General features: G+C 37.7%; 1 protein-coding gene across 2 annotated transcripts; it reads left to right on the top strand.

Moving 5' to 3' along the window:
* The first annotated feature begins 377 nt into the window (after nucleotides 1–377).
* On the top strand, nucleotides 378–27931 carry ERICH2 (glutamate rich 2). 2 transcript variants are annotated; one of them, XM_026696734.2, is made up of 13 exons: nucleotides 378–557; nucleotides 646–694; nucleotides 2901–2934; nucleotides 4171–4207; nucleotides 8097–8130; nucleotides 8367–8415; nucleotides 10927–10963; nucleotides 15779–15862; nucleotides 16503–16585; nucleotides 21330–21523; nucleotides 22330–22387; nucleotides 26876–26947; nucleotides 27729–27931. In XM_026696734.2, exons 1-13 carry the CDS (start codon nucleotides 493–495, stop codon nucleotides 27860–27862), a joined length of 930 nt encoding a protein of 309 aa, XP_026552519.2. In that variant the 5' UTR covers nucleotides 378–492; the 3' UTR covers nucleotides 27863–27931. The 2 variants fall into 2 exon arrangements, with proteins under 2 accessions (XP_026552519.2, XP_087776081.1); XM_087919955.1 differs by lacking the exon at nucleotides 15779–15862 and having other exon boundaries at nucleotides 379–557.

Raw genomic sequence — 27931 nt, 5'->3', positions numbered from 1 at the left:
TTCTCAAGAAAACTGTAGTCTCCGAGAATCAGACATGGTTGAATGGAAAAAAATAAAAATAAAAAAGCTAAATTGTCATTTGCAGTTCGCCGCTTGCATTATAACATATTTTTAAACCTATCCATTTTTGTTTATCCAATAAATAGCCCAATCAAATGGTAAACTGTTAACTTTAATACAGAACCAGGGCATGACAGTTGTTCCAGTCAAAATTTTAATTTATTTAAAAACCGCTCCGAGGGTTAATTTCCAGATAGCAACTCGGCTCTAAGTTTTCTCGTCCTTTCTTTTATTCCCGGCTCCTTCCGAGTCTTCTCCGAGATCGCGCAGCACGTACTGAGGAGGAGGAGGAGGAGAAAGAGGGAACGTTCCCGTCTCAGCTCGAAGTTCCCCATCGGCCTCCTTTTGCTGCAGGCTCGCAGAGGCCCCGGAGCGTGTTGTTGCTATGGCAACGCAAGTGGCCACCCGAGGCTTGTCGAAGTTGTCGGCATTATGCAGGGAGCGACTTCGGAATTCACCGTCTTGCCCCGCGGGCAGCCGAGTCACACCATGAATAGGTAGCTCTAAGATACTTTCCCGAGGCAGGTCGAGGAACATTTGTGAATGAGGAGGCCCTAACCTTCCTTCTCTTCTTTTCTAACCCAGGTTAAATGTTCTTGTGGGGCAAGGAATGCCTAGGCCAGGGGCTTCTAAGGTAGGAACCTCGATCCTTTTTTTTCTTCTTCTTTCTTTTGCATCTTTGATCATATTTGACCTTTCAAGTTATGGCCCGCCACAAAAGTTCTGGACATCCACAAGGCTTAATGCAGCAAAAAGGCCATACTATGTCCATTGATCCTTACTCCAAAAAGAGTGCAAGTTTGCAGAACACTCAGAATCCCACAGGCACAGTCTCTCTCTCTCTCTAGGTAAGCCACACTGCAGAAGCCTTCATCTGTCTTCAGATAAAATTTTCTCTCTGCCCTCCAATAACCCAAAGAAACAAAAGGGCTCAAATTATTAAACAAATCCACAAGTTGGAGTCCTAAAGAAAATTAGTTTATACCAATAAACCTGATTTATTAATAGAGTTAGTTTAAGTGGGATGGTGTTTGAGGAGCTGTATTTTTCATAGGGAAGATTAGGAAACATATTTTATAGTGCCTGTAAAAGTTACAGATGGAGCTGTTAATAAAGTCAATTTTAAAAAGTGAGGATGATAGAAGAAACAACAGTATCAAAGCCATGTGTGTTTTAGTATGTGAGACTAAGAAATAGAAATAGGAATTAATTACAACTTTTATCTTTTTACCACTGTGTACTATTTACAATCAGTATGTTGGAAATATTAAAGTTTTAATTGCCTTTCAGTGTATGTTTAGAGATTTTCTGTTAATGTAAAAACACAGGTGCAAAACAGTCCTCCTACCCCATCAAGGCAACAATACCAAGCATTGATGCACCATTTTTTTTAAAAAATAATTTATATTATTTTGTGGTAGAATAGTTCTTATTCTTTCCCAATACATGCAAGAAGTGCTGGGGGGAGGGCGCACATGAGTGTTGTCAAGCATTGGTCAGATCTACAAAGCACTCCGATTGGTTTGTTCCCATTTGAACTCAAGCCAGACCTGCTAAATGCAGTTTACTGGATTAAATGAATTTCAGATCTTACAGTGATTTGCAGAAGTTCTGGTGTTCTGCAGAGATAGCAGCAGTTGCACATATGATACATAATTATACACAAAATTATATTTATGTAAATCTGATTATCTAGTCCCAAGAGATGAAGGTTACAACTAGTCTATGGATAATTGATATATAGAGAAGGTCATACGATAACTATTAATGGGAATGTTTCAACTTTGAATGCAAGGTTGGAGGGAGACTTGCTGAAGAATATCTCCACACATTGGAGTATTGTGATAGTAGGTTGATTCTAGAATTCTCACCCTTTAATTCTGGAGATTCTGTATTCATTAAAATGGTTTCTTTGCTGCTTCTATTTCTATAGCAGTTCAGTTGTCACATTTTGTATCATAATAATTAAAGCTAGATTAAAGCTGCATAATTTATATTTACAAACTACAAATCAGCAATGCTGTATCCAAAAATAAGTTAGAGCAAATTGAGTTACTTCCTTACATCTTTGTTACCTGACTTAGTAAGTTTTTCACACCATTTGCAAAAGCAATAATTGTTTAGGGATTTTCTGTTGGCCTATTTAAAGTTTACAGAGCACAATAATGCAATGTCAATCCCAGTCTTCCTATTTGATTACATGACATTAGTCTCATTCCAGTTTAGGTTATAAACAATAATGCACCTTCATTTTATTATACTTAGTTCATTTGAATTAAATTACTAAAATGTAGCCTCTACATGGTTTATGAAAATTGATAAGAATATATGTTCATGAACATACAGTGTAAAAGAAGCTAGATAGAAGAGAGACTTTACAGGCTTGCAAAGAGTAAAGAGTTATTTTTGTTTACAAACATTGAACTTATTTTTAAAATGTGTATGTATATATTTAATGCCAGAGCTTATAATGATTACTGTGAATAGGAACATTAATATTTTGAATGTGTGTAACATGACTAGTTTTATATGTATTTTATTTATTAGCATTTAAAGTATAAAAGTATATTTAATAAAAGTAAATATATTCAGTATTAATGGAACAATATTAACATCAAGAAGAAGAAAAAGGTTGTAGTAGAATGAGACAATAGTAGTGGAAGAAAGAAATGGTAGTAATAATGGAGAAGGACTCCATATCCCTCTCTTTCGAATATTGTCAAATATTATAGCATCAATCCATTGGTACAGACCAGGTTTCCTAAATTATACACATATGAAACTTATTTTCAGAAATGACTTCTTAGAAATATTTGGATTTTTATTCTACACTCATTCAGGTTTCTGGAATGTTGGAAGTGATCACTCCTGAAGGTATTTATTTAAAACATTGTATTTTGCTTTGTAACATTTTCTTGGATGTCTTTACATTTTAGATTTTATATCAAAAATATAAATGCTCCTTCAATCCCATTCTGAAGAATATGTGCTTTGAACTAAGTCATTCTTACTTCTAAGTAAACTTGCATAAGATTGTAGTATAAGAAAAATTATTGACAGATGTGCAACCTTGTTAACCTGTAAATTGTAAAGTTGACATTTTTGTTTCTGTACCATAATGCTGTTCAGAGCAAACATGTGGAAAGCAAATGTCTAATTCTCTTCCTCCTCCTTCTCTTAGACAAGAGCCTCACATCCTGTGTTGTGGCTTAAATCACAGAGACCTCCTAAATTTCTCCATCTAAAAATGGAATATAGCCAATATTTTATATGCAGTTTCCCAACATTTATGTATCAGCAGGATGTTAAATGTTTCATAATAAAGATTGTGAGAAACAACTATACTTTTTTTGGTTTCTAAAGTATATTGCTTAAAGTCTCCCAAGCGAGAAATTAAGAAAAGATTTGGGATTAGGATATTGGGCATTTGCAAGCTGCCTCATAAAGTACTGCATATCAATCCCACATTTGAGAAAAGATGGAATTACTTTTTGACTCCTGCATAACAGATGTTTATTTCCAAAAAATGAAGGACAACTATAATTATTTGCTTGTTTCTTCTTTCTAGCACTGTGCATTTCAAACTTTCTGCACTCATGGATCATCAAACAAATATAAAATATGATTTTATAAATAAACTATTTCGTATTTTCACTTACTCCTCAACATTGGTAAAAGGCACTGAGTGTGGTTCTTTGTCAGAAGTGTTTATTTTTATTTGTAATTTTTCTTTAAATTTATCAGTATAGCTAAGACTTTATCTGAGCTGCAAAAATCCAAATAACCTTTAGATTGGTGTAGAGAAAAATAAAATTCTAATTGTTTATTGCTACTTTGTGGTCATCCTAATTTTTATACACCTGATCTGGTAACCCTAGCATACCTCTCTGGTCCCCAAATGTTTACAAGTCATTACCCTTATTTTGTATGAATCAATTCATCCAATTAGATTATTACATGATTATTATTTGTTCAAGTTGTATTTTGTATGTATCTTGAAAACTTCAATCTTTTATTGTGTGTTATTGACCTTCTTTATACCCTAAAGCAGACGAGGTTTGAAGGTATTGATTGAATATACATGACATTTTTCTTTGTTTTTCTTTAAAGATGGGTTTATCTTAGAAACTCGTTTGCCTTTGTCAAGGTAAGGAAAAAAGAAATTTTTGCTCTGGGGGAGTTTAAGCATTCTGAGAATGGAAGATCTTTTGGTCTCCTCAGGTTTCTCTTCCTGATAAAATACTAACAATTTTTATCAATCAATCCCTATTTGGAATTAAATTTGACCAAATAAATGGGGCTTAAAGGGGAAAATAGCTGTAGACTAAGAACCTAACTGTACATTGCACACAGATGGTGCAACAGCCTCTTCTCACTTCCACAAAACTCTTCAAAGGGAAATGCAACTTGGGTAAAGAAACTAGAGAATGCGTTTCATCACCTCCCACTTTCTATTTTTCATTTGATTACACTGTCCCAAAGCTGTTTTTTTTTAATTAAGGAAGCAAAAGTATCTGTTTTAGGTATGGGAAAAGTTTACAGTTAGAACAATGGCATGAGGCCAATCCAAATATTGTAAACAGTTTGCAAGTTTCTGAATTCTCTGGAAATTACTTCTCATCCTGGGGAAAAGAGGAGCCGGTTGAAATTAATTACTGGCAATTTTATGGAAACTCTTAAAATTGGAAATGAGACTAGTACAGTACCACACATTCAAATTTAACAGAGTAGACACTACAATAAATTTAGAATGCATACAAAATTACCCATTTGGTGCTTAGAATGATGTGTAATTTTAGAAAGTACCGGTATATACTCTGTAATCTTTCTCCATTTGTATGGGGAAAATAGGTTCTGTGGTATTTAGACAGGAGCAGGGGAATAGGGGCTTTTTACACCAACAGAGCTAACTGTAATGGGGAATAAACTATGCCCTTTATATAAATATTGGGATAATAGCCAGCAGGGGGAGATAATGATTGACTGCTACAACCTATCGTAGGTGTTGCAAAGAAAACAGGCTGCTATTGGCCTCCCTATTTTTTTCAGACTAGAGCCTAAGTAAGCCTAGGGAATCAATGTGATTGGAAAGGTGGGCCTTCAAATTAAATGTTAAAATGCCAAGTCAGTTATTGGGGAAACATCTGTTGTCTAGGAATTCATCCTGAGGAAAGCACTGCTATTGCAAAAATCTGGCCAAAAGAAAAAGAGGGAGCTAATTTCTCCTAGCATTGCCTGCCAGACTGCTTTGGATGTAGCAGGAGGTAGGAACTGAAAGAGACAGACAGACAGAAGTGGTAGGTCCATAGTCTATAGGAATTCCATTTTCTGACCAGAAGCTCTGTCTAACTCTCATCCATTTTGATTGATAAAATCTTTCAAGTTAAGAATGTACCAATAAAGGAGAATATTTGTAGCTCAGCAAAGAAATGAGGGGTCTTTGGTGCTCTCTCAGCTTGCCTGGTTTCTTGCAGACATTTCATTACCCCAATTAGGTAACATCAGTGCTAGTAAGGAGTGCTGTTTGCTGTCAGTTTATATTCTAGTGTCTTGCCTGTCTTTATGGATGGGGATGGTCTGAGCCACAACGCACGCTGCAAGAAAACAGAGAGCATCCAGGACCCCTCCCAATGAGCTTGTCCCAGACAGCTAGGGAGGATTTTTAGTGCTTTCCTGAAGGCAGGATGTATTCCTGCCTATTTAAAAGAAGCTATGATAATAATTTTGTGGGTTTTTTTAAAAGCCCTCCCTTGAGCCAGGAGATCACTGTAATAGAGGCCAGTCTCAAATATTATAATTTCTGAGTAAGGTTGAATGAAAGTGTTTCTGATTGAAATAGTTTCTTTTCAGTACCGGATGATTTTAATTATACTGATTAAACAAGACAGTCTGGGTTTCAGCTGACATGATATTTGATCATATGTCAGCTAAAACATTTGGTCTTGATAGTTTATTAGATATTTTGGTAGTCTAGCCATTGTATCTCTCTGGGTGATTTGGTGGGCTTGGAACCAGACCTAGGAACAGTTCTTTGCAGAATAGTGTATTTGCAATGATTTTGGTCCCAGTTTTGGGGCATGTCCAGAAGTTCATTCTGGGAGTCTACTATGCAGTACTTAAGCTACTGACTGATGGCCCCCTGATGATTCTGTTGTGTCCCCAACTCTTTAAAAGGTACCTAAAACCACAAGGAAACTTATTTGGAACTTTAGAAAGGGAGTCATCAGTATGCTGATAACATCCAGGTCCACTGATTCCTCCTAACTAATTCCAAAGAAGCAATCAGTACACTAATGCATAATTTAAATAATGGCCCAGATAAGGGAGAATGTCTTATGAATCTCTGCTGTTGCTAGATTCAGAGGTGGTGACTGTGGCAAGGATTGTATTTGCATAATTGCAGCCAATATGCCACCCATTCCTTTCTGATGTTTTTCATGCTTGGGGTTTCTCCCCTTGACTACATCCTGCATTGCCTACTATAGCGTATTTTATGTAGAGCTACTCTTGAAAAATACCTTTGGCAATTGATGCAAAGTGCTGTGACTAGGTCCAAGATTTAGGGGTCACAACAGAGTGATATTGAACTATCTGTATTAGCTTCTACAAGCTTAGTGTGCTAATTTAAGTATTGGTTCTGACCTTTAAAGCCATAACTAGGTGAGGGCCTTTTACTTGGCATGAATTAACTGAGTCCAGAATGAACAAGGAAGAGGGTTTGACGTGTTCCCATCGGTGACTTGGTGGGGATGGCAATTAAAATGTGAAAGATTCTTTCAGCAACCAGAGATACCATTATGCAGATTAACTGAGTTAAACTAGGCTTTGTTTCTGAAGTTGGGCTATAAGGGCAAGATGTGGGAACTGTTGATTTTTCCTACTGTTGCTGTGCTGCCCACCTCCTGCTATAGAGCAGCATCCATGCCCAATATGTTTGACCCCACTGCAGGGTTGGTGATGGAGACCCATAGACTTGTGGTGGCTAAGTGGCTTCGACTTGCATTGGGAATGGAATCCAGAAGTTGGGAATTCATCAAAGGTCAGGCATAAGAGGCTGGTCAGGCATTAGAACTGCTTTCCACAAACAGATGGAATGGAGAGATGCATTGTGACACAATAATCTTAAGATAGAAGTTTCATGAAAAGGACAAAAGGGATGTGCTCAGGTGATGGTTAGGTGAAAAGAGGAGAGCCACCAAATAGTTTTGGGCTGGGAACCTATAATCATTTTACTAACTGAACTGTACCTAGTAGTTTTCAGACAGAAGATTAAACCAGAGATCATTCCTATTCTTGCAAGAGCAGTGTATTATCTTACCAAATCGTCAGGTTGATTACTAATGTGTATTCTGTCACTTAGCAGTGATTGAAACTGTGATAAGTAGTAGGTAGATATTTTCTGATGCTTACATACTGTGTTATGGTTTCTCTGTGTGTCAGGAATATAGTAAGGAATTCTGTATCCTTATATAACGATTATTTCTTCTGAATGATGTAGCACCTGCACTGAAGATCACTAAAACACCTTCCATTTATATATTATTATATTGTGCCTTTGAGTCAGTCTTGACTCCTGGTTATTGCCTGGACAACTTGCTATAATTTTCTCCGCCTGAGAGATAGTGACGGGCACCCACGTGGCTTTGTGTCTAGAGTGGGACTAGAACTCACAGTCTCCTGGTTTCCACCCTGTTGCTTTAACCATTACCCCAAATTGGATTTGTAAATACATACTAAAGCCATAACGTAATTGCTTGGAACATTTTTTGGCATGCTATGTTCTATGAACTTAATCTTTGTGATTTATAAACTGTGGTTTATAGCAAGGTGAATTGTATAAATTCTGCCAGTTATGGTTTTTTTAAAAAAATGCTTAAGAAATCTATATTGTAGCATGATGTTTGAACCACTTCAAGATTTAGTGATCCCCAGAAAACTAGAGAAAAGTTTTGGGGTGTTTATTTTGAAGCATTATTTGCATTTCACTATGCCATGCTGCATGTACTTATTGCATAAATTATTTTATCTTACACTAGGCATAATAGTTTGGGAAGGACAGATGCAATGAAGGTAAAAAATATTCATCTGGAGTTTGCTATGAGTTTCTCTTTGAAAGGAACGTATATGCTGTTATTTAATAGTTTTGATGAAAAGCATCAGCTTTAATCCATTGAATATACATAACTGTAATCAAGAATCACATTCTGTACTGTATTGTCATCTTTTTTGGGAAATTATTCTATTAAGAGCATTCATGGTGAAGAATTTAAAGACCGAGTAAAATAGCAATTCTGTCTGTATTGCAGGAACAAAAGAATAAACATAATGGAAGATTGCATGTGTTTGGTCCAGAAGGTAAATAGTACACGTTATCATACTGTAACTAAAACCCATGAGGCCATGTCCCTGCTAACATTTTAAGAATCACGTGCCATTTCCCTCCTTTGGCTTCTGGACATACCCATATCAAGTCTCTAGCTCTTGAATGAATCTGGTTTAAAGCATTGTTAAGTATACTGGATTAGTCTTCTGCTTAATCCTATTATAGATTCAAGGTGTGAAAGGCTGGAATACTTTGTCACAGTTATCATTGTGGTAAGATCAACTGACTTGTTATCTATATGGACACACTTCCTCCCTCTCTTCAGAACACTAGTCAGCCATTTCTGTCCAGGTGGTTGCTCTCTCCATAAGCACTTTGTTTCTAAAATTCTGTTTTCTACCTATCACCTCACCAAGCCCCTCTTATTATTGATACCAACTACTGTCCAGACTTGAAAGGAAAACTCGGCTATTTTATTCAGAAAAAAAGAAAAGGACGTTTCTGTTGTTTTGCTTTAAAGATTTGTAAAATATGTTTTTGCCTTTAAAAGTAACAGTCCTATTTTTCCTCATTACAATGTTCGGAAAATGAGAGGTATCGACCTGGGTTTTTGTAGGGTGTTTTTGTGCAGGTTCCCCTACATTTGTCAGTTTCAATTAGTTTTTCACTTCTTCCATGAAGTAAAAAAGGAGATTGCTCAGAAATTAATCTGTTTTAATTATCGTGCTGTATATGGTCCAGTTAACTGCACTATGTTGACATATCTGCTTTTCCAGAGCTACTTCTCTCCTGTAGATTTCTTTATTTCACATTCAGAAAAATTAGGGAGATGCCCAAGTGGAGGCTGGAGAGAGGCAAACCAACCAATTTAAAGAAGCCCAGATAGAGTCCTGAAATCAATTTTCCAATAGTACTGCATAATCCTGACAGGTGGATACACTTCCTGTTGACTGAAAAATGGAAGATGTCGGAACTAGAGAAAAAAATCAACTGAATTGTTTAGCATGAGTGTGCTGCTGACCTGTCAGGGCAACACCATTGAGCACAGACTTGGAGCAGAAACAATAGAGGCAGAATATGTGGTAACTCTTCCTAGCTGAGTTCTTTGTTGTTTCCCAACTATAGACAGAATCTTGCCAAATTGAAGCACTCTACTATCTGTATTTACCGTCCATTTTGAGAAGCTATTAAGGAATTCTGCACCCTCTTTGTCTCACACATTGCATCTGGACTGACCTGCCTCTTATTCTTCTGGAATGTACCCCCTTCTTCCTGTGATCCAGCCTACTACATTCCATCATAGGGACCACCACCTTGCATTGTGTCTCAAAACCACTGACAACCAGCGCATTTCTCAAAGGAGCAGGGTGATTTAGGTTTCCAGGATATACCCATCATTGTCTAGGCCAGCACATTCTATACCAGCTGTAGCTGTTCCAAATGTTTTTCAAGGGCAGCCCACATACAGCATATTACAATAAATAACAACCAGGAGGTGAGTAGACCTTGACTGTGAACAAGGCCTTCGGGTCCAGAAATGGTTGCTTCCTGGCCACAGATGCCTCTTCTTTATTGAGCTGAAATTGCGAGGATGGCAAAATTGCAGGCCACTTCTGAATGGGATAGCACAGTCCTTTTCAGAGTCAAGATGGTATTTCTCTAGAGTCACTAGACCATAAACCCAAGATAACTCTGTCTTGGAAGGATTGAGTTGGAATCTGTTCCTCCCCATCCAGGCCCTCATAGCCTCCAAGCACTGATCAGCACATCTACTGTGTGGTTTATTTGGCCTAGGTCCAAGATTATTTTGATGATACTGAACCCTATGACAATAGATGATTTCCCCCAGATATTAAAGGGATCTTAAAGAGAGATTTTAAAAGAGAAATAGGAAAATGTTCGATGTTAAAGAGAAATAGGAAGATGAGAGAGCCGTGAAGGATTCCATGTTTAGATGTCTGAAAAGAACTGTCCTTTCTTCCCGTCTGCATGACTGGACCTGCCCTTTCAGGAAGGAAGGGAGACCTTGCAAATTGATCCTTCCTTCCTCACTGCCTTGGAAATGGTCCAAGAAGATACCATGATCGATAATACCAAAAGCTGTTGCGAAATGAAGGAATAGGATTGCATTTTTTGATCACGGTCATAAGTTTTGATCATAAGTGATTCAAAACTGTCCAGTTGAGTTTTTCTGCTGTATTGTGGCCTTGATTGCAATGGTTTCAAATAAGCTGTTTCCTTTAATTGCTGGAGTTGCATGATCACCACTCTCAATGCAACATCTTCTAGCAAGGAACAGTTGGCAGCAGATCTAAAGTGATCCAAAATAGCCAGGTCAAATGGAAGTTTTTGAATAGGGGACCCATGAGAGCTGCTTTTAGAGGCCACAGAAAAACCCCTCACTCAAAGAAGTTAAGGAAAGCCTAGCAAATATTTTATTGTAGACACACTCTTATCATTCTGTGCTTTCCATTGTAAGAGAAAAATTATGATTAATAAATTGACCCTGCACCAAACAAACTATTTTCTGTTTCTATTTTTAGAGGAAGTAGTTATTGAACCAGTTCAAACAATCCCACGGTAAGGAGTCACATTATGTGGCTGGTGTATTTCTTATATTTTAAAATCGTACCTTGTTAATAGATAAATTGGTAACAATGTCATAATTTTTTTATACATACATGTATAGTTTAGAAATACATCTCACTCTTTCAAGTAAATAGAAATAGCATTGAAATCACAACTGGAAGAACTAATACTGATTCATAGTCGGTGTACAGTATATACTGTAGGTCAGCGGTCGCCAACCGGTAGGCCGCGGCCCACTGATGGGCCTCGAGAAAATTTTGGTGGGCCACAGAGAAATCTCACCCCACCCCCCCGCACTCCCCCAAAGCAATTAATCCAGGCTTCACAGAAACACAAGGCTGTGCTGCCCACATGGCTCGCGGGAATCCTCCCCGCCCACTTACTCCTTACCTGGCAAACTTGCTTGCTAAGTTGCTATTTTTCCTTTTTCTGACCATCAGCTGTTCTGCTGTGCCGGGAGATTTAGATTAGCTAGGAAGCAGGAAATGATTGGATTTCTTGCTTTCTAGCTAGTCTTTAGATCTTCAGCTCTGCTTTTAAGCACAGCCGAATTTGTCTTAGGACTGAAGGTTCTATTGTTCGGTGCAGACTCACATTAAGCAAATTTGAGAGACTGAGCTAGCTGATGGCAGATAGATAGATCACTGAATGATTTTGTGAACAACTCAATCTGCCTGCCTGCTGTGCATGATTTTGGGTAAGAGTTGCTCTTTTTTTATAAAAATTTCAATATTTATATAAATATTTACAATATTTACATACCAGCCATGCCCAGCCAGTCACTTGACCACCAAGCCACACCCACAAATTAGGCCACACCCATATAACCGGTTAGTGGTCCCTGGGATTTAAAATTATGAGTTTGGTGGTCCCTGAGGTCCAAAAGGTTGGCGACCCCTGTTGCAAGTAAAACACATGCAGGAATTGCCAGCAGGATTCCTGTGAATCCCAGTGTGCTTACAGACACTGCCCTTGTTGCCTGCCAAGCCGCCATCCTTTCCTACTTTTTCAATATTTAAATTGTTTTAGTTTTAAACAAAAAGGAAGTAGGCAGGGTACAAAGCAAATTATCCTTAAACCAGTGGTGGTATGCTACTAAAGATCAGCTGAGAGGAGAAAGAAGAGAAAAGCACAGGATTGGCCCTCCCACCTGCCCCTTCACTTTTCTTTATCCACTCAGCTGACTGGCGCTGCAGATCTCAGCTGGTAGGCAAAGCAAGCCCACCAACCCATGCCCACCAAACCAGTGGTAAAATCGTTTGAATCCCACCACCTAGCCTTAGGTTAATTAGCATTGACAAGAATACCGTCAGATCCCAAAGAGGTTCTTAGGCAATAAAAAGCTCTTTAGATCTAGCTTTATTGATTGTAACCACACTGCTGAGAAAAAAACAATGGTAAGGATAATCTGAGGGATAAGAGTCTGTACTCTCTGCGGTGTCTAATGGGACTTGGTGATTGGACATAGACCCTCATGCCAGCCCATTTCTTTTGCTACAAATGATATGTTTTCAAAATTCCAAAGCCACCTGTTGGGTTAGAAGGTTTGGGAGCACTTAATTAGTTCAATACAGGTTTGTTGAAAGCATGTTTCTGTGCTGATTCCAAATATTCATAGAATATATATTTGTTTCCAGTGACTGGAAAACTTTCCACTTCAATCTTGGGTCCAATGCAGGTGTGCTGTAAATGTAAATAAAGTGTGAAAATGAGGAATGGGCTATTCAATTGCACTTAGTTTATTCTTAAGTAAAGAAACAAGCTTGGTTCTCTCACTACCACTGTAACATCCAATTGGGTGTGATTTTTATGAAAATATTCATCACCTGGCAGCCCATTCCTATTCCATCAATTTCCCTAAGCGCTATCATATCTGCATTTTACCTGTGTATAATGGCTTGTTATCACTATGCCTAGATTATGATCCCGGAGCAGTTAAACATTCAAGGGTTGGGTTCTCTCACACTATCCTTAGAGCCTGTGCTAAAATTTTCTTTGTACTTGTTATTTATAAGGGCAAAATTAAGCATTGGGCAAATAATTCAGAGCTTTTCTCATTTTCCATTCCCATGGTTGTGGCGAAGACACTGAAGTTCAGTTTCCATGTAGTGACATATTTTGAGTTCTTGTGGCCTATCGTTCCCAGTATCTCTTCTTTTTTTTTTCTTCTAAAAACTTAAAATAGCAGAAATACATGCTGGGCTGCCAGAGGTAACTGAACAGCAGCATCACACCGTTGAACTTGCTGGAGTTGGGCAAGGGCCAGCACTACTCACTCTTTGCATCCCTTTTATCTACAAGGAATAAAAGGCTCTTCTGGCAAAAGATTGCCTGAGAACCTCCTTTCATTTGTCAAGATCAGTTCCTCGCGATATTTATATAAGCCGGCAGCTTCCACAGAAGTGGCGCGAGGAGGGAAGAATGAGCAAGACATCCTTGCACCATCTCAATGCACGCCCTGTTTTTGTACATGCGTTGGGATGTCCCCTGTCCATATATAAAGGGTGGAGCTTGCAGCGCAGTATAGGTTATGGTTGATTTGGCAAAGCTGCAAGAGCCTGTGGGTGCCCGTGCTGTAAACGATCTCTTATGCTATTGCAAGTCACGGCCTGTTTGTAGAGTCATAGCAGTGCTTCCCAAACCTGGGTAAATTAACTTATGATTCAACATAACAGCTCTGGCAAGAAAAGTGGTAAAATGGAGCAAAGTTCACAACAACTTTCTCACTTAGCAACAGAAAATTTGGGCTCAGTTGTCGTAAATCAAGGACTACCCGTAACACATTCTTGTCTAATTTGAGCAGGTTGATCTGTGGAATAACTTCATGTCCCATCCTAGCTTTCTAGTGTGATTTTTTTTTTCTGTCTTTCAAAAGTAAAATTTCTCTTTAAGGAAAATTAACATTGTCTATGGCAATATATTTGCTTTGCAGTCTATATCAGGGGTGGGATTCTACCAGTTCACACCTATTCACTAGAACCGGTTGTTAACATTCTAAGCAGTTCGGAGAACTGGCTGTTAGAAGAAATTACTGGCCTAATCCTGTAAGGAAGCCAGGAAGGAAACATTCTGGTGTTGCTTACAGAAACTGCCTCTCCATTAACCCTTATTACATTCTTGGCAGGACTAGACTTCCTGTCTCAGGAACTTCTCTGGACTTATGACTGTTTTTCACACTTACGACTGTTGCAGCATCCCCACAGTCATGAGAGGCCAGGCAAGGAGATGCGTGCCTCGATGTGAGTGATATTGAGTTGGCCACGCCCAGCCAATAACATGACCACCAAGCCACGCCCACCAACTAAGCCACACCCACAGAACTGGTTGTTAAAAAATTTGAATCCCCCCACCAGTCTATATGCTTTGTTCAGAAGAAGTAAGTCCCATTTGACCTTAGGCAAATGTATTACAGGGTCGTACTCTTGATAATTAAACACATGAAAATGTGGTCACTGAGCATTTCCTCTGCATGAGACATACACAAGGGAGTATGTGCTAGTGTGGGGTTTTATACTGCTTGTATTGAAAATAATAAGTTTTAGCAGGCTCTACATCACACAGGTGTATCCATTAGAGGTGTTATCTACAATTGTTCAGTTCCTCGAATCTATAAGATATAATTCATTGTATGGAATTTTTTTTAAATTCCACTGAATTAAGTTTAAAAATAATACTTTTCAGCTGTTGGTATGAAATAAAATATGAAAATAGAATGCTCTGTGCGTATGTCTGAGTGTATGTTTCATAAACACAAAAGAAGCTTTTAAATAGATCAAAATAAGATTGAGTAATTTTATATATATATTTATTGATGTGCTTTTGATTGTTTTTAACACTTCATGTGTGTGTGTGAAGTGTTAAAAACAAAATTGCAACAATAAAATTAAAATTAAGAAGCTAAAAGTAGAGATACTCTCAATTGAAATTCATTTTAGTAAAACTGAAATGTTATAATTCAAAGGTTTCTCTGAGTATGAACAGCTTCACCTGTAAAAGGGTATTAAAATGAGAATTTGCATGGAGTTTTTTAATGGGAGTTGCAGAGTGTGAGAACTACCTTAGATAATCCCAGACATGTTTTCTAGATAGTACTGGATTATTTCTAACTTGAATATGTACTAAGCTATCCATAAACTATTATGAATAAATGATGTAAACATTGTAAAAACCTATTACAGTGAAAACTTACAGCTAAAAATATTGAATAATAACTAAGTTGTAGTACAAAATATTTTAGAAAGATATTTAAAATTAGGGAACTATTAATACAGTGAACATGATATTAATGTATTTACTCACATTGGAATACCAGGGCTATAAACTAGGACATTTAACAATATTCCACAAAAAAGGTGGGGTAGCAAACCATTTCAGTACTGTTTCCAAGAAAATTGTGTAAATATGTTTGTGCAGTTACCAAGAATTGAACTTCACTTAATAATGTTTTTATTGGTCACTCTCTAAATTATTTAAATTTAAGAGACAAACTTACAATAATTGAAGTATTGAAATAATATATTTATTTTCTGTGGAGATATATGGTATTATACATTTCGTTATTATTTTAGAAAATGTATTAATTTTTCCATAGTTTACCAATTATTTTATGTCCGTATTCTGTTTGTCTTATCATTGTGCCAAAATCAACCTTTTACCTTAACCTTGAAAAGATGGAATACAGGAAAGCAAAAATAAAAAGTTACAGCAGCTATTTAAAATTACCTTTTAGTAGAATCATTATTGTGTCAATGATATTAAAAAAAAAAATTGCAGTGATATATTTTTTTAAATTTTTAACCAAGGTAGTATGGGATGTGGAAATGAACCTACAGGCAGGCCTTACACTCCGTCAAAGCAGATCTTGTTATGTACAGCTAAATCATTAGAAAAGTAAGTCTCACTTCAGTTGAGTTGTTAATTAATTCTATTACAGGAACAAATTGCTGACATCAAGCTTTTTTAATAGTTAACTGTTGTTCAGCTGCCCAACTTTGTAGATCTTGACAAGTTTTTCTAGCCTGCCTTGAAACGTTGTAGATTTCTTTTAAAATCTTATACACTCGAGGGAGGTCCTGCCCCAAATGTCTATTGCCATTGTGACAGAAGTTCAGAACAAAATAATCATGTGAAAAGACCTCCGTAATTGTATTGGTTTTTATGGCAATTGGTGTAAGGATAGAGACGCCCTGCAATGCAATAACGCTGCAATAATAGTTTGAGATCATACATGGCCCATTCTGGTCTCAGTCCACAGACAGGGAAATGCAGCATTAACTCTGAATAGCCTTTTTGTTTGCCAAAAGTAAACACCAGATGTGCATTTTTTTAAAATGTGAGAGTTACATGTAAAATGAAATTAATGTTATTTCTAATTCGGCCCTAAACATTAAGTAATTCTGACTTAACCACATAAAAAGAGTTTTTAAAAAAACCGCTGAGACCTATTTAGTATTTATTCTGTTGGCTAAATTTGTTTTTGTAAAAAAAAAAATTGCTTTTTTATTGTTTGGGGAAAAAACGCAATGCTAAGACGGAATGCTTTAGCAGCAAGAATTGTGAAAAAGAAAAATCCAAGGGTGAATGTAAGACCACACGACTGCCTTGAAGAAACAGGTGAGATTTATGTCTGCATTTGTGCTTTATAGATAATAGGGATGGATGTCTGTTGTTGGAATAGAGAGTAGAAGCTGGAATTCAGCTATGCATTTCCATCATGAGTAGCCTTATTTCCTCTATGTATAAATTGGCCATGTCAGTTTATCTGATTTTTTTAATTTGGTATTTTCAGTATAGACAAATTATGGTTCTGGACATGCATGATTTTGCATGTGTGCAGTCTCTTTTATCTTCATAAAGTGGTGTCGATTTAATCAATAAATACACAAAATGTCTATCAAATTTGATTGGAGATTGATTTAGTATTGCTTTGGCTGCTCTTCCCGCAGTGTTTGGAGGCTGGGGGAGGGCTCTGGATGGGGGACAGCAAGCTTCAGCTGAACCCTGGTAAGACAGAGGGGTTGTGGGTGTGTGGAGCCTCGGGGTCAGCTTGTCTCTGCCATCTGCTGGTGTGTCTGGCACTTCCTCTGGACACTGGCTTGCCCATTTGCCTGCTGGCTTCCCTTCTCCTTCCCTCCCTCCCTCTCTCTCTCTCTCTCTGTCTCTCCCTCTGTCTCTCTCTCCTCAGATTGTTTCTCTGCTTCCTTCACTCTCTCATTCTCTGCCCTCCTTCCTTCTCCTCTCCTCCTTTGTCCCTCCCCCATTTCCCAACAAACTACCTCCTTTTACTCTCTTCTATCCCATGCTGCTACTTCTCATTTTCCGGGTGATTCCCTCTGCCTGGTGGTCATTCCGGGATGTTCCACCCAGCCCCTGGCCAGGTGCTACCCCTCAGGCATCCACATCTGGTCACTGCTCAAGTGCCACTGCCCCATGATTCTTGCAGTCCCCTGCCTTCCAGCCGATCAGTTGTGCACCACTACCGCCGCCAATCGTAGCTTTGCCCTGAGACACCCACAGCCAGCCACTGCCCAGCTGATCAGCTGTGTGCTGCTGCCACTGCTGATTTTGAACCCAGCCGGCTGTTGTCCAGCAAATCAGCTCCAGTACTGCCACTGCCCAGGGCTCTAACATAGCTCTGGCGAGCACCGCCGCTGCAGCCCACCCCCTCTCCACACTCAATTAGTTCTTATTATACCGGTAATTGAATAAATGCAGATAGCTAAAAGCAATCTTTGCTTCTAGTTTCTTTGTAAATTTAAAAATATAAACGAAAGGAATATTAATGTACATTGCAGCATGCTATATCTAAGCCTTTCACCTAACCATGGTACAAACATGCCTGGCAATCACTTCTTCTCCCATATTTCCCATGCTGTAGCCTTCAACTTGTTTCCAGTTCATGGATGAGATAGACTTAAGTCATCCTTGACTACATCAGGGTTAGTGTAGTAAATGACTTTGATGGCAGCGGCAACAGCCATTATGCTTTTGCCATTAGCTTGGAAGTATTGTGACTACTGAAGGTGCTTGGAAGTATTGTGACAACAGAGGGGGCCAACAGAGCAGTGCTTTTCAGCTGTTTCATTTTGATATGAATGCTCTCCCTCCCATCTGCTTTGCCTCTGCTACCACCTTTCTCATGTTTTCTCCCCAAAGAGCTGGAGGTAGCAAGCTGCAGGATTGTGCAGTTGAGCTAGACTGCTCGGCTGGCAGTACTGAAATTGATTTAATTCTATGGATTACTGATTTAGCACAAAGTTGAATTAGCTAAACAGCTCCATGATGTAAGTGAGATAGCTTAACTCTGAAAAGACAGAACAAACCTCCACTGGGAATAGGGAAGGAATTGCCTTTTCTATGACATCTGCCTCTTGGTGTTGTGTCAGTATCTGAGTTAGAAAGGTTTTTTTAAAAGGTCTGCAATGCATGGTGAAACGAATAGACTTGTGGAATATTTTGCATGAAAATGGAATGGAAGGTTGTTTGTTGAACACAGTAGAATCTGTATAGGATGGCAGTGGGAATAGATGAAATACCTACCAAGCGGTTAAACATTGTGTAGAGAATTGGCTAGAAAGTGGGATGTCCTTTGGGTGGTTAATGCAGTTATGGGTAAGAAAAGTTCATGCTAATGGTAAAAGTATTTTAGTTGGGGACATGAATGTGTCCTTTTACATGCAGATGAAGTCATGTTATTGAGAACACAAATGATTTCCCAACAAATGTTAAAATGATTGTAGCGAATGATACAAAGAAGACTATAGATTTCAAATTAATTATCAAAGACCAAGGTAGTTGTATTCTTTTTCTTAATTTTCTCTTTTACCACTTCATGTATTGAAAGAGATACAAAGTTCTGGATTCTTACCATTTTTGGCGGCCTCAACCATTATTAATTGATGCTGTCATAGTGTGCCTTTGATGTTTCTCTCTATCTTCTTCCTGGTCTGTCTTGTGTTCTTTGGCCTTTTCTTTTTGTATATGTCTTGTATGGTATAGAATCCCAAGACAACATAAGGTAGTTGTGTTTGACAAATAAAACAGAATTAATTACTGCAAATTACACATACACACAGAGCAATTAATTCTACTTGATTTGTGCACCAAGTTAAAAGGTTTAGATAGGAAGTAGATGGCTGTATTTTTAAATGTGCAAACGGTGATAGAAGAGCAATGGATGGGTTGAAAGAATTAATGTTTGTTGAAAGAAGCAAAAATGCTTCTGTGTAATACTTCTGCCTACTAGAAGTGCATGTTAGGTGTGTCAGGAGAAGTATAAATGATACGAGAATATGTTACTTAACTATGAATGGTAAAACAAGAACAAGTGGATGCTAAAAGTATTATACTGAAGGGCTTGGGTTAAAGTAGATTTTTATGCGTTTCTTTTTCTTTTTATCTTCCACCTTACATTTCTTTTGCTTTCTGCTACTCTTTTTCTGAAATTTTCATAGCATAACTTATTCCAAAAGGCAATGAAATGGCGGGTTTGTCATGTAGGCTGCCAATTAGTCAAGTTTAAATTTTCAATGCATCCAAAGTTCAATGAATCGACTTTACTCTTGCAGGCCTATTATAATTTCTTTTACCAAAAGGGCATAATTGGCACAGTCTCGTTGCCCCAACTTTGTAACTGCCTACTTAGCATCCGTAAAGGATATGTCCTCACCACTGCCATCCTTTTGCTAGCCCACTCCTGATTCCAGCTGCATCTGAATCAGTGGAATTCAGTAGGAAAGTGTGATTTATCTTTAGAAGACAGGATAGAATTTCCTGTGTGAACTTCTTTTGTGTGCGAAGAAGGGCAGCAAAACCTTTCTTGGCTTAGTTTAAGAGCTCAGGTAAAAGGACTATTGTGGAAGCAGCCATTTTTGGTGTCATATACCTTCTTTCATCTGCGGGAGGAAACTCCCAACAATAAGTCCCTGAGTGAGCTAACAAAAGAAGCCACCGTCTTGTACACCATTCCATCATTTTAGTCTTAAGTATTAACAATTCATAGAAAAATGGTCAAATATTGCATAGTTTTCTAAAGTAACTCTGACTTCTGAAGTTAATTTGCTCCATGTTCATAGAGCTTTCTTGTTCTTCCTGTTATCTTTCTATGCGCTAAACTCATATCATGGTCAATTGCACGTAATGTCATGGTCAATCAGCCCCACTAAATGAAGGGTAGGTTGATATAAATTTTAAGCTGAGGATGGACATCTCTAATGTAAGTGCAGTGTGCAATGGAATTTAGAAATTATAGTAAGTGAACCTCATGATCATGTTTAAGGGAAAGTCCTCCTTCATGTGAGGCATGTTCAGTTTAATTCCAACATTCCATTTCCCTCAGTGGCAAGCCAGCTGCTCCAGGGAAAGCTACAAAGAGGGTTACTAGTCATCTCTCCATAGTGATGCTCTCCACATATTGTTATTTCGTAGGATATCCTGTTTTTGAAGGAGATTCCATCAGTAGACCTGCTTTTATGAATTCATCTCATTCTCATTTTAGAGCTAAGCCCTTAGCCAGCATCAGATTCTGAGGCACAGAATTCTTTAAAAAATTCTTTGAAAGATTTTTAAGTTGTCTGTATTGGTAAGCATGCTCATTGGGGAAATTTATTATGTTGGAGAGACTTTATCACCAACCATATTAATTTTTTTAGATATCTTTTTCTAAGATAATAGCTTAATTGCATCTTGCAATATGCTTTCATCGTTTAAGTTACTTGGCTGTCTTAATTTTCTTTTAAAGATAATTGTTACTGACTACAATTGAATATGTACAAACTACACATCAATTGGGTGTGAAAAAATATTAATCCAAACCAGAGGTGGTATTCAGCAGGTTTTGACCAGTTCTGGAGAACTGGTAGTAGAAATTTTGAGTAGTTTGGAGAACCGGCAAATCCCACCTCTGACTGGAGATTTTACAGTCTCCTTCCCCTGCCACGCCCACCAAACCATGCCCACAGAACTGGTAGTAAATTTTTTTGAATATGACCACTGATCCAAACCTATGTATGAAGTTCACGGTTGTTATTAGAGAGTACAGGATAATTCTCATGCTTCTACCCCTTAGAAGGTAGAACAAATACAGAAGAATATGCTACTTGTTGAGATCTGTGATATCTGACTGTATGTATTTTATTGGATCAATAATTCTATCCATAGTTCTAGCCTTTCATTTTTTTTGCACAGGTGCTTAAAATGATTTGGCTTACATATATTTAAATATTAAACAAAGAGGGCAATTTAATGACAAATATCAAAAATATGGACCCATCACAATGTGATTTTGTTTGTGTTAACATTTGTAAAGGGTTTCTATAGAATTCCAATTCCTTTTCATGGAAGTTTGAATTTTGTTTAGATGAAAAAATGAAAAATTCCAAGATTGATGAAAAGATTGTCAACAATGAAGTCTGTACTGAACCACAAAAGGACAGTGTGGACACAAAAAATGATGATGAAAAGCCACCAGATAGTTCAGATGACGAAAACAAGACTGGTCAAAAAGGCAATGAAACTCAAAAGAGAATTGCACCACTACAATTGATGGGAGAGGTACAAGAATATACTAAATTGAAGCAGCACTGAAACAGCTTTTCACACAAAGGAAGTAAACATATTTCCCAATACAGTTGCTATTTCTTAAAATAGGTTTACTTTCCCACATATAAGTAAAAATCTCATTGTTATAAAGATTGATAGTAAGAATCTACCTTATATATAAAAAACATAGGCATGAATACAGTTATGAGATATATGGGAGAAATAGTTTTGCTTTGCATGAAAAACAAAATATTTTTCATCTCAACAATGTAGTATGAGCTGCCTGCAATAAAAATGTAACACGTCCACTCTTATGCAGATACGGGGTGTGATATCATTCTGATGCTATCTTCTAACCTAAAGCCTCACTGTGCTTTGCGCTCTTTCAGAGAATACGAGGGCTACAACATATGTGGACATAGTTGTTTAAATACTTCTGACTCCAGAAGATGTATGCAATAGCACAGTATCTTCAGTCTTTTGGTATCACTTTAGTTTTTAAATTATGTCATTTTGTTTATCTGAAGTTCTTTAAAATGGTACATTAAGAATGAAGAGCATAAGATAATGCCTAGACAGGTTATATATTATTATTGTTGATTAGTAACAGCGATAGTATAGTTTATGGATGCAATAATTTATTTGTGGTTTCCTTTATTTAAGATAGGCTCATGGCTTCCACTGCTTCAGTCCCAGGAACGGCCAATAAAGTTTAAAACAAACTTGAAGTCAATTAAAAGTAATACAACATTACATTCTCAAAGAAGCTTAGAAATATATATATATTTAATTTGTATATTTTAAAATATATTTCCTAGTTTCTGAAAGCAATAATGGGACGGAAATACACTCTTGCAAAGAAGCTTTGTCAGATGAGTAAGTGCACCATCGTGTCAATAGTGTATTGTTGTTTAGAGTGTTCATTATTTTTATTTTGTCCATTTTTTTTACTCCTATGCTTACCACCCAGAGGGAAAATTGCAAGATTAAGTATCAGATTTAAAAAAAAAAACCTTTTCACCTCATTGAGTGGCTTATATGTCTTCCTCAATCTCAGCTCCTCAACCTGGGAGTTTGACAGCTCTGCGCAGCTTCTTAGCTGTTCCCAGGACTGACTGTTCTGAACAGAGAGCTCTGATGTCATCTGATCTGATCTGTTGGAGCCACTCTCCCATCTTAGGAATTACAGACCCAAATGCTCCCACTCGGGCACTTTGGCCTTCAATTTCCACATTCTGTCGAGTTCAGCTTTCAGGCTCTGGTACTTCTCCAGCTTCTCATATTTCTGCCTCGTGTTTGTATCATTTGGCACTGCTACATCTATCACCACCATTATCTTCTGGTCCTTGTCTGCTACCACAATGATTGGCCAATACCTGCCTGTCTGCCTGGATTTAGAAGTCCCACAGGATGTTAGCCATGGGCTTTGGTGCAATCTCTCATCTGGACTTGGGAGGATCTAGCCCATAGACAATGCCAGCTACTTGGTTGTGCTTTTCAGTGTATGCTGTTCCTACCTGCATGCTACACTCTGCCACTATGTTTTGGACTCTCAAACTATGTTTTTTTGCATAACCTGTATCTCAGATCCTGTCTAATGTGGTAGACTCCTGCTTCTTTGGTTTGTGGCTTAGTTCCTGGTCATCTGCTGCTATGATCAGTGCCTCATACTGTCTTTTAGTCCAGCTCTTTCCAGCCACCAGTAAAATTTCCCAGTGTCAGCTACAGGTGAAACTCGAAAAATTAGAATATCGTGCAAAAGTTCATTTCAGTAGTGCAACTTAAAAGGTGAAACTAATATATGAGATAGACTCGTTACATGCAAAGCAAGATAGTTCAAGCCGTGATTTGTCATAATTGAGATGATTATGGCTTACAGCTAATGAAAACCCCAAATCCACAATCTCAGAAAATTAGAATATTACATGCAATCAATAAAACAAGGATTGTACATAGAACAATATCGGACCTCTGAAAAGTATAAGCATGCATATGTACTCAGTACTTGGTTTGGGCCCCTTTTGCAGCAATTACTGCCTCAATGCGGCGTGGCATGGAAGCTATCAGCCTGTGGCACTGCTGAGGTGTTATGGAAGACCAGGATGCTTCAATAAGTGGCATTTAGCTCTTCTGCATTGTTCGGTATCATGTCTCTCATCTTTCTCTTGGCAATGCCCCATAGATTCTCTATGGGGTTCAGGTCAGGCGAGTTTGCTGGCCAATCAAGCAAAGTAATCCCACAGTCAGTGAACCAGGTTTTGGTGCTTTTGGCAGTGTGGGCAGGTGCCAAGTCCTGCTGGAAAATGAAGTCAGCATCCCCATAAAGCTCATCTGCGGAAGGAAGCATGAAGTGCTCCAAATCTCCTGGTAGAGGGCTGCTTTGACCCTGGACTTAATGAAGCACAGTGGACCAACACCAGCAGATAACATGGCTCCCCAAATCAACACAGACTCTGGAAACTTCACACTGGACTTCCAGCATCTTGCAGTGTGTGCCTCTCCATTCTTCCTCCAGACTCTGGGTCCTTGGTTTCCAAATGAGATGCAAAAGTTGCTCTCATCAGAAAAGAGGACTTTGGACCACTGAGCAACAGACCAGTTCTGTTTTTCTTTCGCCCAGCACCCAAGACGCTTCTGACGTTGTTTGTTGTTTGGGAGCGGCTTGACAAGAGGAATACGACATTTGAAGCCCATATCCAGGATCTGTCTGTGTGTGGTGGCTCTTGATGAACTGACTCCAGCCTCAGTCCACTCCCTGTGAACACTTTTGAATGGCCTTTTCCTGACAATCCTCTCCAGGCTGAGGTCATCCCTGCTGCTTGTGCACCTTTTTCTTCCACACTTTTCCCTTCCACATAACTTTCTATTAATGTGCTTTGATATAGCACGTTGGGAACATCCAACTTCTTTTGCAATTATCTTTTGAGGCTTTCCCTCCTTATGGAGGGTGTCAATGATGGTTTCTGCACAACTGTCAGGCCCCATGGTTGTGATTCCTATTGAACCAGACTGAAACACCATTTAAAGGCTTAGGAACCCTTTGCAGGTGTTATGGCTTCATTAGCTGATTAGAGTGGAACACTTTGAGCCTAGAATATTGAACCTTTTCACAATATTCTAATTTTCTGAGATTGTGGATTTGGGATTTTCATGAGCTGTAAGCCATAATCATCTCAATTATGACAAATCATGGCTTGAACTATCTTGCTTTGCATGTAATGAGTCTATCTCATATATTAGTTTCACCTTTTAAGTTGCACTACTGAAATAAATGAACATTTGCACGATATTCTAATTTTTCGAATTTCACCTGCATCTCAGATGTCTGTCAATGGTACAACTCATGCAGTGTCATGTCTTGCCTTGGTATTTCTTCTGCTTGATCTTCCTCCCACCTGTTGTTCCCTCAGGCATTCTCTCAGCAGCTCATCTTTGGGTGCCATTTTACTGATTTCTGGTTTCATCCAGAAAAGTGGCTTTGCTATGCACCAGATTTCACCCACCCTCTTTCCAGGTGGTGTACAGTTAGACCTGAGGTGGAAACTTTGGTACATTGTGGGGAGCTTTCTTTACAACCATTGAGCCACATTTCTCTAATCCAAATTACACCCCAAAAGTCCTCATTGCAGATCTGTGTAAGACATTTTAAATATAGACACACACATACCCATACACACAGCGTAGATCATTTTTCCATATCTTTTTCCTTAATATAACTCAGATCTGAGGATACTTTAAAGCTCCAATCTTGAGAAATATAATTCTATAAAACAGATTCCATAAGAAAGCAGGAGGTATTGTATGTATACTCACTATACCCTGGTATATAAATACAAAGTATTCATCAGAAACATTTAGTTGTATAAAGTCTATATGTGTCTATAAAAAAGGAGCAACTTCTGGTTTTTGTTTTGTGTTTTTAATTATTTTTTATAAACAAGTTTAAGAAACAAACAGTAGAATAAAGTATCAATGCTGGTAATTAGGGAAACTACATCCATTACAGTTATTAAAATAATCTAAATAGAGTGGGGGAAAGGAAAAAAGAAAATTATCAGTAAGATATCAACAGAAAATCCAATATTTACTAAGGTATTACTAAATCTTGACCATGTAGAAGCATATTGTACAACTTTTTATAATATAAATATTTCAGAAATTGAAATATCTCATTAATGCATTAATTTTTCATTCATTAATATATGAATCCATGCCCTAAAATTAAGTGTATACATTTCTTTCCATTTACATAAAAACATGCTGATTGGAAGCTGCCCAGATGGGGAGACTATATCAATATTTTAAATGAATGAATTTCCACATAAAATAATTCTTATTGCCAGGTACCAGGCTTTTATAAAGAGCTACAGTTATTTGTAAAGGGCTCTATAATCAATACGTTTACTTCTTTAATTAATTATGTATTTTTCCTAAGGCTACATTAACACATACAGCAACTTGAAACCAAAATGAAGTCATGACTGGAAATGACTAAATTGCATTAATCAAAGAGCCCTCAAATTTCTTACAATGGCAATCAGTTACCTTCCCTAGGGAGAGGAGAGGAGGGAGGTTAGTTGTCAAAAAAAAAAAAAAAGGCAAGGTAGCAGGCATAGTTGAAAATTATTATCTCCTTTCTTGGATGGCATTACCGTGGTCTCAGTCTTCATAGCCTAATGCCGCTATTCAGATTTTAAATAGGAATGTAAAATTAAACTACATATTTCATGGATCAACACTACACACAAACAACAACCTTCCTGTTTGCTCTTTAAAAAATAAGTTGGCTTGTTGGTGGGGGCCCATGTTTATTGGTGGGTCTAGCTATCATTTTTTTGGTTTCTCTTGGTTTTTCCAGACAAGATCATTTTTTTCTAGTTTTTACTAAACTTTTCAATTCTTTAAAAAAGAACACGAAAATGTGTATATCATTTCACACAGTTTTCTTCTGATTTGGGCAAAGAGTGTTGTTCTGCAATACAAATGCATTTACTGTTAATTATGTTATTTTATTTCTCTTCACACTTTAAATTGGAGATCATATTCAAAACTCAAGAATGTGCACATTTTGAAAAAAAAACCTGCATTTTGATTTGTATATTGCTTCAGGAAATGTAATTTAAGTTCCCATCATATTATAAGATGTATTGCCCAAAGGGAACTTAAATGTGTGTATGTGTGTGTGTGTTTGTGTGTATGTAGACAGTTGTTTACAGCAGGTAATCACCTAAATAGAATGCATAGGGAATATTTTTGCATTCATGAAATAGAGGTCGATGGTTTGGATTAGGGTTGGGGGAAGAAGTATTTGTATTTCCTTTCACCCCCAGAAATATTAATTCCTTCTCTCTTGTCAAACTGCAGTTCTGATATATGAACCAAGCAACCCTGAAGCTAAGCAATTTCTTCCACTTATTGAGAAAAAAATGCTTCTGGGTGAGTATGATCATTGGAAACACTACAAACTATTTAACAAGCATTTATGAAGTTAATATTTTAAAGGACTGCAGCCAGTTACTTGTTTTGGAGGAGTATAAATATTTGTAAAATAAGAAAGAAAGAATATAAATAACCAAGAAAGCTAATGAATTCTAAATCAAATTTCTGACCCAATTATTACTAATTAAAAGTACACATTTGGTTTTTTTTTCTTATAATGCTACTATTGTTCTTGTGCAGTGAACATTAATGTTACCCATGCAAAGAGTATATACAGTATATGCCTAGAATTACGATCAGTGTAATTTACAGCAAATAAGTGTACATTCAGTTCCAGGATTAAATGTTAATGGGTTGTATTTGAATGTGCCTAACCGGTGATGGAATAGCGCCCACCAGAGGAACAAATCCCTTGTCTCCCGCTTCCTAGGCATTTTCCAAATCTGCTTTAGAGCATTTGGAAATTTATGAAGCAGATGTGGCATTATAATTTAGATGAATCCAATATAAATCTTTTCATCATGTAATTCAAGCTGGTGGTTGTTCACATCTCCAGTTTGTTTATTGTGTTTTATGGCGCCAAATTCTAATTTTTGAAAGGAGATAAGTAGAAAGTTTCATTTCCACTGGATTTTCTCTTAAGACCTAGTCATTTTCTGAGAAGCAGGAGAAAAATTCAGATAGATTATGAGGCCGGCAAATAAACAGGCTACTTACATACTGAACGTTTAGAAGAATGGCTGCTTTTAAGCGTGTATCTTTTACATTTCTATGTTAGAAAGTCAGAGTGCTGACCAAGAAGAGGAGGAAGCTGATGAAGAGAGCAGTGATGAGGCTGAAGAAGAGTCCAACAGTTCAGAAGGCAGTGAGACTGAAAGTGAAACAAGTTCTGAAGATTCTGAAGACTCCTAGAAATTTGGAAGCTCCATCAATGAGTGTTTCTTTTTTCTGCAAAATATATTAAAATCAGTAGTCTATTAA

This window comes from Pseudonaja textilis, chromosome 1 (genome assembly GCF_049901715.1).
Source record: "Pseudonaja textilis isolate UNSWEBS1 chromosome 1, rPseTex1.2, whole genome shotgun sequence".
Lineage (NCBI taxonomy): Eukaryota > Metazoa > Chordata > Lepidosauria > Squamata > Elapidae > Pseudonaja > Pseudonaja textilis.
The sequence above is the reverse complement of the archived record's forward strand: the minus strand, read 5'-3'. Positions and strand labels throughout refer to the sequence as shown.